Below are 12,468 nucleotides of genomic sequence, written 5' to 3'. Positions count from 1 at the left end.
TAGTCCTCCCAGCCTCTGCTGGCCTCTGCTGACCACCGCTTATATTTCTGACAACGTATAACGATTACCACTGACTTCTGTCAGCCTCCGCTGGCCTCTGCTGACCGCTGCTGGTTTCTACATGCCTCTAATGGTGGCTAACTTGAATTAGCAGGTAATGCCATAAAACTCTTTTACACAGTCATGCCCCTTTTTACCTGAAGTATACGATTAAAAAGTACGAGGTACAAGATACGGCTACATGTACTTTTGAATTTTCCTACAGACCTCCGCTCGCCTCTGCTGATCGCTACTGGCCACTCCCGTTATTTCTGACAACGTATAACGATTACCAATGACTACTGTCAACCTCTCCCAGCCATTGCTGACCTCTGCTGACCACCCCCGATGCTTCTGGCAACGTATAACGATTACTACTGACGTCTGCCTGCCTCCGCTGGATTCTGGTGACCACTACTGACCACTCCAGATACTTCTGACAACGTATAACGATTACGACTGGCTACTGTTAGCCTCTCCCAGCCTCTGCTGGCCTCTGCTGACCACCGTTTATATTTCTGACAACGCATAACGATTACTACTGACTTCTGCCTGCCTCCGCTGGACTCTGCTGACCACTACTGACCACTCCTGTTACTTCTGACAACGTATAACGATTACAACTTGCTACTGCTTGCCACTGCTAGCCTCTGCTGACCACAGCTGACCACCCCTAATGCTTCCGACAACGTATAACGATTACAACTTACTACTGCTTGCCCTTGCTGGACTCTACTTGCCTCTGCATGTCTCTGCTGGCCTCCGTTGGCCTCTGCTGACCGCTGCTGACCACCGCTTATATTTCTGACAACGTACAACGATTACTACTGGCTACTGCCAGCCTCTGCTGACCTGTCCCAACATCTCCCGACCTAAGCTGGCCTCTGCCAACATCTCCCGACGTCAGCTGACCATCGCTGACCACTGCTGACCGTTGCTGACAACTTGTGACATGATATAATATAATATAATATGTTTATATGTATTAAAGTTTTGTATAATGTAAATCTATGACAATAAATGATATAATTTCAAAGTATTCAATGTGTTCTCATCATTTTTTACCGTCCTTTTCCACTCCAAATCATTCTCTTACCTATAAGATGCGTACCACCTTCTTCGCAAGTTCACCAGCATTTTAGAAATGTTCCGGGAACTTTGGAAATCCGAATTTGACGTTAACCTTGACCCAATTTCGAAAGTGGGTCAAGGCCATTCAAATCTTAGAAAAATTCCGGCCGCTTCGAAAATCCAAATGGCCTTGACCCAATTTCGAAAGTGGGTCAAGGCCATCCGAACTTTAGAAAATTTTCGGCCGCTTTGAGAATCCGAATGGCCTTGACCCAATTTCGAAAGTGGGTCAAGGCCATTCGAATCTCAGAAAAATTCCGGGCGCTTTGGAAATCCGGATGGCCTTGACCCAATTTCGAAAGTGGGTCAAGGCCATTCGAAATTTTAGAAATCTTCCGGCCGACTTGGAAATCCGGATGGCCTTGACCCAATTTCGAAAGTAGGTCAAGGCCATCGAATCTTAGAAAAATTCCGGGCGCTTTGGGAATCCGGATTTGGCCTTGACCCAGTTTCGAAAGTGGGTCAAGGTCACCGGCATTTCAGAAAACGCTCCGGGCACTTTGGAATTCCAGTTTTAAGTAGAGAAACGGTTTCTTATAACTAAGGGAATAATGGGGAGAGTAAAAGAAAGGTAAAAGTGATGAGAACACATAGAATTCTTTGAAATTATATCATTTATTGTCATAGATTTACATTATACAAAGTTTTAATACATGTACATCATGTTAGAAGTTGTTAACAAAGGTCAGCAGCGGTCAGCAGAGACGAGCAAAGGCATGCAGTGGCAAGCAGAGATCAGCAGGGGCGAACAGTAGCATGTAGAAATTGTTATACGATGTCAGAAGCATCAGGGGAGGTCAGCAAAGGCATGCACAGGCAAGCAGAGACTTGTAGGGGCATGCAGTAGTAAGTATTAATCGTTATAGATTATCAGAAATACCTGCAGTGGTCAGTAGCGTTCGGCAGAGGCCAGGAAAGTTCAGCAGAGACACGCACACGCTGATAGAGATCAGCAAAGACCAACAGAGGGTAGCAGAAGTCAGTAGTAATCGTTATAGGTTGTCAGAAATATAAGCGATGGTCAGCAGAGTCCAGCAGAGGCAAGCAGTAATCAGGAGCAGTCAGTAACAGTCGCTGTATGATGTGAAAAGTTGTCGGGAGTTCTGTACTTTTGTCAGCACTGGTCATCAGAGGTCCTCAGAGGCAAATAGAAACCAGGAGTAATTTGCAGAGTTCGGTAATGAACTCTAGGAAAGGCAAGTAAAAATACCTGGGCAGTCGAGATTCTGAATCGTATACCGTTGACGTGAGGTCGGATTTCAGTTGTTCAAGAGCGAGAAGGCAAATGTGACCCTGCCTCTCCTAACTCCCATGAAACGTGTCCACGGTGCACTTGACGCTTCGTCTGGCATCTCTGGTTTATACCGAAGGTGCTCTCTCACACTATGCCAGATCATAATTAGTATTAATAATATACATATGTACGCTCATACATAGGAATAATAAAAAAAAATTTCTTTTTTTTCAACAATTAAAATGTGATCAGGGGGTCTTAAAACGTGTATTTCCGTAAAATAAATTTTACAAAATTGTTTTTCATTATGGTTACTTTACTTATGTGCGCCTATACATAGGTCGGAAAGTAAAAATGCCTGGGCAGTCGAGAATCTCGGCTCGAGATTCCAAATCGTATGCCGTAGACGGGAGGTCGGATTTCAATTGTTAAGAGCGAGAAGGCAAATGTGAGCCTTTCTCTCTCGACTCCCACGAGGCGGTCCGAAATTACTTCGGGCAGCTTCGGAATAATCGAGAAAGAGGGCATGTGTCAGTTTGCCTTTGTCGACTTTCCGAAACTCCACGAGCTCACGTACGCGTGATCTTCTATGTGTGAATAGTGCACCGGATGCTAAATGTGGCATCTCTGATGAGGAGTTGCCGGCGTAGTAATACTGACGCATACGTAAGAAATATTAAATATTATTGTTATGAAAACAAAGCCTCGTACGAAGAAATTTTATTCCAACCCGGACTAAAGCAGATCAATCCATGTTAGAATTGATTTAAAAAATTCAGAATCAACTATAAATCTATAAAGTTGTTTTTAAAGGAACTCTGTTATTCCATTTAAGAGGTTATTCGTCGAAAATTATGGCTAAACGAAAGATTGAAAATAGACGTTCATCCAGATACAGTCGATCTGGTTACAGTTCTGGTATTCTAGATCCCAATACGGAAATTTTAGGCGATGGTACGTATATACATATCTCACAACTTTTAAATACTCGTTAACCTATACTATATTGCGTTTCAGAGCGCCCGTATTGGTGGAAAGATGTCGAAAATAATACAATAGCGCGATTATCTATGGGTTCCGATGTCTTTGGCGAAACAACTCGTAACTTGGATTCTAGTTCTACGGTAGATATTAACACACCCAAAGACGGATGGTGGAAAGTTTTGGAAACACCAAATACTTCAATTCCCTTGCCAGTTGCTAAGGATCATTTGAGGAAAGGTACGGTGTTAACTTTGTAAGTTAAATTTAGTTACCCCATTTCATATCGTCTATAATATTTTATTAGATGCTACTAACAGAATGGTATCAACCTCGGAGTCCGAAGAAGAGACCAGAATTGCAAAAAGGAAACGTTCTCTGCGGTTTAGAACAAGGAACACTAAGAGCAATGCTTTTTTAAGTGCATTGAACAGTTCTAAACCATCGCTTGCATCTGAACCTGTACAAAAAAATAAGGAAAGCAGTTCTGTGGATAGTAACGCATCGACAGAGTATAATGTCAACGTTAAACATTTAAATAAGGTCCGAGGAAGTAGTTCTAACGAGAGCCAAAGCACAGACGTAATTATGAAATTGAAACCTAGAATTTTCGAGAAGAAACGCAAACCACCGAATAAGAATGTTTTTGATAATATATTAAAAGAAGACGAGCTGCAAAGTCTTTCGAAGGAAAGGCTTTCCAGTACGTCCTTTGTTAAAGGGAATCAAGGAATCCAGAAGGAGCATGCTTCGATGGAGCGTAAAACTGTATCTCCTATTGTTAACAGGTCGCGGTTAAGTCAGTTTTCTCTGTCTATTGCGAATGAACATAATCTTTCTATACCAAATGCGCAGAGTACGTTACTTGAAAATAATTCATTGCTTGTGCGTGACAGTAACAAGGATATTTCCAGCGACACGGAAACAATAATATTGAAACCAAAATCAAAGTTTCTGAAACGTCGTAATCAAATCGCTGAAAGAAATACTTTTAGAAATGTATTACTGGAGGACGAAGTTGACAACGGAATAGAAATAAACGAATCTACAAAGAAGAATGTCGCAACAGGATCTAATCCTTTGAAGAGATCTTTGATATTGTCGATGGAGAAACTAAGTGAAATCTCGCAGCCAAGAAATATTGTTACTGAAAGTGGGACTGAAAATTCAAAGCAGAATCCCTTTTTGGACATTCTTCAGGAAGATGATAATGTCGAACCACGCGAGATATCCAGATTGAAAATTCCTTTCAATTCTGCAAAGAATGAAAACCATTCGATCAAGGGCGCTCAGTCTTCGCCACGTATAAGCACAAGCAAAATAAATGATCAAGAAAACAACGGAACTTCGTTGAATTCACGCGTAAATCACGCGACCACATCGAACGAAAGTATAAAACCGAATACAAATTCATCAGAATCGCATAGTCAAGGAACTGTGAGTTTATCGCGAAGTGTCGACGACGAAGATGAAACGTTCATTGACTCAGCAGTCAGTCTTATCGGAAATTCGAAAGAGAAATCTTTGAATCAGGACTCTCATCAAAATACGGTTTTAGGGAACGAAAATGAACCCGCTATTCTAGAAACGAATGCAGGTGACGGGGAACAAAATGATGATGTGGAAGATAATCAAAATAAAAGCTGGTTAAAATTAAGAGTCATGAGCGACTCTGAGGAGGAAGAATTCGAATTGTCTACAAAAAAGCAAAGAAAACGATCAAGCAGCACGAAAAAACATTCGACTACTACGATTAAGCAAAATAAGAACTTAAGTAAGTCACAGAACCAGTCTACTTCGACTGTTTTAAATGAAAAGCAACTGGATGATGGTACAAGGCAAAGCAAGAATTTAAATAAATCGCAAACATCGTCAGTTTCTCGTATTACACGCGATTCTGGCGCAGAAAATGTTGAGGATGTATCAAGAAGGCGAAGTAGAAATTTAAGTAACTCGAACAAGCTATCATCTTCAGCTATCATTAATGCTGTTGAGCAAAGTGACGCTGATAATACTATTGAGGAACAAAACAATAAATTTAACATGTCGCCAGCATTAACGTTGCGTAATAGCAGTAGCTTTGACGAAGAAGACGTTGAATACAGTCCAAAAAGGCAGACTGGGAATTTGAATACGTTACGCAAGGTTTCAGCTATTGCAAATGAGAATGAACAAAGTGACGTTGATAATACTGCTACAAGACAAAGCAAAAATAGAAGCAGATTGCAAGAATTGCCATTTTCACCTATTAATAGGGAGTTAGAGACAGAGGAACGTCGATCTACTCCAGAAAGACAGAGTTCAGAGAACAGATCAATGATAAATAGCGAAGAGGAGGCTCAGGATTCAGACGAGTCTATTGTAACAAATCCAAATACAATTCGAAATTTATCGAGCAAGGTTAAAACAAAACCGGTCGAGAATACTATTGATAGACAAAATAGGACCACAAGTAAGTCGCTAAGACAATCAGCTACAAGAATCGACAGTGATTCTGAGTCTGAAGATAAAACGCTGAGAAAGCGAAGCAAGAGGATGAGCAGGTCAAGAAGATCAGATCTCTATATTTCGAACAACGTTGAATCAAACGAAATTGATGATACTAGGAGGAAGCAAAGCAAAAATATAAGTAAATTACAAAGACAGTCAGTATTACGCAATGAAAGTGACTCTGAATCAGAAGATGAAATACGATTGAAAAGGCAAAGCAAGAGGTTGAGTAGATTGCAAAATCAATCGATTTCAGCGATCGCGGAAGACGTTGAATCCAACGGAATTGAAACTAATCAACATAGCAAAAAAGTAAATGAATCGTTGATACAGTCAAGACTAGACAATGAAAGTGGCTCTAAATCAGGAGATCATACTCCTTCGAAAAGGCAAAGCAAGAGATTAAGCACATTGCAAATACAAGCAAATATAAGCAGCAAATCAAGCATTCCGGATGATGCGGAACCTATAGAAATTGAGAGTGATGGGAATAGTCAAAGCAAAGAAATAAATAAATCACAAAGACAGTCGACATTACACATTGAGAGCGATTCTGAGCCAGAAATTCAACGTTCTCCGAAAAGGCGAAGCAGGAGATTAAGTAGATCGCAAAAGCAATCAGTTTCAGGTAATGCAGATGAGTCAGATGGAACTGATAATACTACGAATAGACAAAGCAAGAAAGTAACTAGGTCACAAAGACAGTCGACGTTACACATTGAGAGCGATTCTGAGCCAGAAATTCAACGTTCTCCGAAAAGGCGAAGCGGGAGATTAAGTAGATCGCAAAAGCAATCAATTTTAGATATTGCAGATGAGGCTGAGTCAGATGGAACTGATAATGCTACGACCAGACAAAGCAAGAAACTAAGTCAATTAAATTTACACGCAGATAGTAACTCTGCCTCAAAAGTAGAAACTCCTTCTAAAAGGCAAAGCAAGAAAATAAGTCAATTAACTTTACACGAAGATAGCAACTTGGTCTCAAAAGTTGAAACTCCTTCTAAAAGGCAAAGCAAGAGGCTAAGTAGATCGCAAAAGCAATCAATTTTAGATATTGCAGATGAGGCTGAGTCAGATGGAACTGATAATGCTACGACCAGACAAAGCAAGAAACTAAGTCAATTAAATTTACATGCAGATAGTAACTCTGTCTCAAAAGTTGAAACTCCTTCCAAAAGGCAAAGTAAGAAAATAAGTCAATTAACTTTACATGAAGATAGCAACTTGGCCTCAATAGTTGAAACTCCTTCTAAAAGGCAAAGCAGGAGATTAAGTAGAGTGCAGAAGCAATCAGTTTCAGATATTGAGGATAAGGATGAATCTGTTGGGATTGATAATGCTACGAACAGACAAAGCAAGAGAATAAGTCAAGTAACTTTACACATAGATAGCAACATTGACTCGAAAGTTGAAACTCCTTCTAAAAGGCAAAGCAAGAGGTTAAGTAAGTCGCCAAAGCAATCAGTTTTAGATACTGCAGATAAGGATGAATCCAATGAGAATGATAATGCTATGAACAGACAAAGCAAGAGAATAAGTCAAGTAACTTTACACGAAGATAGCAACTTGGTCTCAAAAGTTGAAACTCCTTCTAAAAGGCAAAGCAGGAGATTAAGTAGAGTGCAAAAACGATCAGTTTCAGATATTGAGGATAAGGATGAATCTGTTGGGATTGATAATGCTACGAACAGACAAAGCAAGAGAATAAGTCAAGTAACTTTACACACAGATAGCAACTTAGATTCGAAAGTTGAAACTCCTTCTAAAAGGCAAAGCAAGAGGTTAACTAGATCTCAAAAGAGATCAGTTTCAGATATTGAGGAAAAGGATGAATCCGGTGGGACTGATAATGCTATAAACAAACAAAACAAGACAATAAGTCAAGTATCTTTACACGAAGATAGCAACTTGGTCTCAGAAGTTGAAACTCCTTCTAAAAGGCAAAGTAAGAGGTTAAGTAAGTCGCCAAAGCAATCAGTTTTAGATACTGCAGATAAGGATGAATCCAATGAGAATGATAATGCTATGAACAGACAAAGCAAGAGAATAAGTCAAGTAACTTTACACGAAGATAGCAACTTGGCCTCAAAAGTTGAAACTCCTTCCAAAAGGCAAAGCAAGAGACTAAGTAGAGTGCAAAGGCAATCAGTTGCAGATATTGCAGATGAGACCAGACAAAGCAAGAGAATGAGTAAACCTCATCATCAGTCAACTTTGCAGACAGATAGCAAGTCTATATCAAAAATTGAAACTCCTTCAAAGAAGCAAAGTAAAAGTCTGAGATTTGAAAAAGAATTAGCTGTAAAAGTTGTAGATATAGCTCTGTCGTATAAGGTTGGTAATACTGCAAGTAAACAAAATGAGAGTAAGAGTAAATCACAGAGGCAGTCAACTTCAAACACACAGAGTGGGGCTGAATCGGAAGTTGAAGCTCCTTTGAACGAAAGTGGGAATATACCGGTTAAAGCAACTGTCGTTGGACCAGATCAAGTTAAGAATACTATTGAGATGCAAAGCAGGTTAAGTTTAGGGAAAGAGTTAACTGAAATGCACGCAGATAACACGAGTGTAAGCAAATTACAAGATGATGTAAATTACCGATTAAGTTACACATCGAGTAATTTAAGTAAAATTCGGAAACAAGTTAATACGATGTCGAAATCGAAGGATCGACCGACTTCCGATTTAGGTATCCATGCATTACACGCTGAGGAGGATGTACGCGTAACAAACAAAGATTCTTTGCACGAGTCTAATTACAAAGCAATTACAAACGAAGCAAAAAACGTTGACAAAGATTTACGTACATTTGATACGATGTTTGCCCCGTCTAATACGCATAATTCTCGTACCGTGGAAGGAAGGATTTCAACGCATCGTACAGAGTCGAATAAGGATAAAAATCTGATAGCTTCTTCGAAAATTCCCTCCGAACGAGCTGCTATAGCATCGACGAGTCAAAGAAACATTATGGACTTTTTTCAAATGACAAAAGCAGTGCCAATGTCTCAGGTTTTATCCGACAAACAGAAACTCGAGGAGGTTAACAGAAAGATGGAGGAGCTGAAGACTCGAGTACTCGATAAAATGGACGTGGATCGGAAGAACCGTGAAACCAAGATCCCGTCGCAAGGTGCAAGAGCCGGTAACTTTAACACGAAAAAGATAACGACGCAGAAGAAGCAACCCACGAAAGAAGTGAATAAAGCTTTCTTGGTGAACGGCCAATTGTATAAAGTCCCTCGTCTCGCTCGCCCAAAGCCGTGGGTCACGAAACATCTTTACAATTATTTGTGGAAACGCATGGAACCGAAGTACGGTCTAAACACGCGAGTGGTTTCCGAGAAGTTCATAAATGAATTGTCGCAGATAACGACGTTGATATTGAAAAAGAAATCGTACTCGAAGTACAGACCGGAAATGCAGATACTAATGAAGGAAATGGCTCGACTCGGTATCATCGAAAACAGAAACGATTTTTATCATTTCTGCCAGGACTTTTTCCCCTACGAACTCCGCATTAAGCTGGTGCCAATGTTGCTACCAGGGAACAAAAAGAATTTTCCCTTTGATCTGAGCAAGTTATATAAATCTCTCAACAACGATTAAAATCTTCATTTAAAACGTTAATATTATGGCTATTGTTACTCTTAGAGCGTTAATACGTTGTTTTTATATTTTTATATTCGAAGGAAATGTATGCAAAATAGTACAATAAGCGATTGCAAGTAATTGTACACAAGGAGCTTGTAAATATTCTGAGACTACAGAGTATTAAAACTTGTGTAATTTGAACTTTAATGTGTATTAGAATCGTAATGCTCGCGTAATAGTTTGTTCATGGACACTTACGTTTTTCATTATATTCTATAAGTTAAGATGGTTTCGTTGATCATCTATAAGTGTATTATACAAAGCGTTATTTATTTTCTTACATACATTTACATTACAGAACAAACTACGATTCTCTTCATACGTGTTACAAAATAAATTAAATGTACATATTGTGATAAAGATTGAATAAAGTTTTAGATGTATTTTCTCATTCGTGAAATTTATTTCTTTGACCGAGTATTGCGTGCAAGGTTTCAGCCGAAACTACCACGCGGCAGTGGTTCCACATTCTAAAGGATTAAGGTAGGATTCTGTTTTGTTGGTTGATACAAATTTATCAGTTTCATCGCTAGATTACACATTTCTATAATATTAATATCTAACAGTTGATTAAACTGTTCTTCTTTTAAAATCGACGACATATTTTATAAAATATGGATGACTATGCCGTCGAAAACAATTTTCTTCTTAATTTATAGAAATATTTAAAATACGTATACCTTTTTACAACAGACTACATATTGGTCGCCATTTTGGATGTGTTCCCTTCTCGTAATAAATAAAAGTGCGTATTTCAATTGAGATTATTGACTATTTCCGTCGTTGTTGGGAGGCGATTCGGTGCGTGACGGAAATCAGGATGACGGTTTTATAAATATTTGCGAGAAGTCTGACGCAAATTGACGCAACGCTGGAGCTTGCGCAATACGTGACGGTGAAAAGAGCGGGACGAGATTAGTTTTCCGGATATTGCGATCTGTGTTAGCCATACGATCCCATTACCGTGACTTTTAACCCCTGTCGGGCGAACAAACAGATTTTCTATTCTTCTCCGATCGAAATACGCGTGCTTCTATAGCGATCACGTTTATGCGGTTTCTAACCTCGAACGCTGACGTAACCAGTATTGCCAACCGGCCGGGTTTTCCCGCAAATTGTTGTTTACTAATTGATCGCACAAAATTCTAATTTTCATCGGATTTAATAAATCTAGTATCGATAGATTTAAGGATTTTTAAAGATTTTTAAGGACTTTAACATTTCAGGATTTATTAAATCTAGTTTCGTCAGTATTTATTTGTGAATTCATCGTGGCATTACAGTTTTATTGTAGCGATTACGTTTATGCAGTTTCTAACCTCGAACGCTGATTGCAACTAGTGTTACCAACCGGCTGGTTTTTCCCGCCAATTATCGTTTACCAATTGATCTCACAAAAATCTAGTTTTCGTCGGAAAAATGTGGTTTCTAAACCACGTAAACCATGTTAGAGTATTTGTGAATTCATTGTGACACTGTGGCATTATGTTTATGCAATTTCTAACCTCGAATGCTGACGTAATTAGTGCTGCAACCGGTAGGTTTTTCCCGCCAATTATCGTTTACTAATTGATCTCACAAAAATCTAGTTTTCGTCGGGAAAATATGGTTTGTAAACCACGTAAACCATATTACAGTATTTGTGAATTCATCGTAGCATTGTGATATTACGTTTTTACTGTAGCATTTACGTTTATGCAGTTTCTAACCTCGAATGCTGACGTAATTAGTGCTGCAACCGGCCGGGTTTTCCCGCCAATTATCGTTTACTAATTGATCTCACAAAAATCTAGTTTTCGTCGGAAAAATGTGGTTTCTAAACTACGTAAACTATGTTAGAGTATTTGTGAAGTCATCGTAGCATTGTGATATTACGTTTTTACTGTAGCATTTACGTTTATGCAGTTTCTAACCTCGAATGCTGACGTAATTAGTGCTGCAACCGGCCGGTTTTTCCCTCCAATTATCGTTTACTAATTGATCTCACAAAAATCTAGTTTTCGTCGGGAAAATATGGTTTGTAAACCACGTAAACCATATTACAGTATTTGTGAATTCATCGTAGCATTGTGATATTACGTTTTTACTGTAACGATTACGTATATGCGATTTCTAACCTCGAACGCTGACGTAACTAGTGTTTTCCCTCCAATTATTACATTGATCTAACTTTCGTCTGGAAAATGTGGTTTGTAAACCACGTAAACCATGTTACAGTATTTGTGAATTCATCGTGGAATTGTGGCATTACGGTGGTTCGATCGTTGCACGAGGCATCGTTTCTTCGACGAACGAAACGCAAGACGAAAAGGTTGCAGTTCGATGAGCCGTGTTAATTAACCGAACGAATTTGACCGAGTCTCGTTTGAAGTTTAATCTCTAATGGACGACCGTCGCAATTAGGCGAGACTTATTTTTGCGTCCACCGCCTCGTACGTAATGTTTGAGCGGGCATTTGTAGACACGTGACCCGGCACGCGTCGCTCGTTATTCCATCGCCATCGGCAATTGTTTCCCCTAAAAATGATTAGGTTTTCGCCGGCCTCGTCGTGAACGAGTCCACCTCCGGATCGCGTTCTTTGTTTCGAGACGCTCCTTCAACATGCGGTTTCGTTTTACTGCGTTAAAATTGCCAGCCCTCCTCACGGATCGATTGGCTCGTTCAAAGTGAACTATACCGGTTCTTAGTTTTATTCATGTTCGTAGTGAAAAAACCCTGAGAAATTATATACATGTTTTGTTAAGTAGGCGAAGAACAGCAAACATATGAGGTGACAAAACACGAGGAACCAGTATTGAGAAACGCTGTATCCACGAAAGTTTAAATTTCATTTCGGATCGTGCAGGCCCTAGAACAGCAGGAATAAACACGGGAGAAATGGATCAGAAATATTCTACACGCGTATCGTTCGGCACGTGTCGGGTAGATTTGGTTT

At 39.6% G+C, this 12,468-nt stretch overlaps 1 protein-coding gene across 1 annotated transcript; it reads left to right on the top strand.

Annotated features, from left to right (window-relative positions):
- Positions 1–3,040: 3,040 nt before the first annotated feature.
- LOC143349658 (uncharacterized) lies at positions 3,041–9,904 on the top strand. Its single transcript, XM_076781070.1, has 3 exons — positions 3,041–3,358; positions 3,422–3,625; positions 3,693–9,904. The coding sequence occupies exons 1-3, from the start codon at positions 3,259–3,261 to the stop codon at positions 9,485–9,487; spliced, it is 6,099 nt and encodes a 2,032-aa protein (XP_076637185.1). The 5' UTR covers positions 3,041–3,258; the 3' UTR covers positions 9,488–9,904.
- Positions 9,905–12,468: the final 2,564 nt, after the last annotated feature.

This window comes from Colletes latitarsis, chromosome 2, assembly GCF_051014445.1.
Source record: "Colletes latitarsis isolate SP2378_abdomen chromosome 2, iyColLati1, whole genome shotgun sequence".
In the NCBI taxonomy this organism is placed as follows: domain Eukaryota; kingdom Metazoa; phylum Arthropoda; class Insecta; order Hymenoptera; family Colletidae; genus Colletes; species Colletes latitarsis.
The sequence above is the reverse complement of the archived record's forward strand: the minus strand, read 5'-3'. Positions and strand labels throughout refer to the sequence as shown.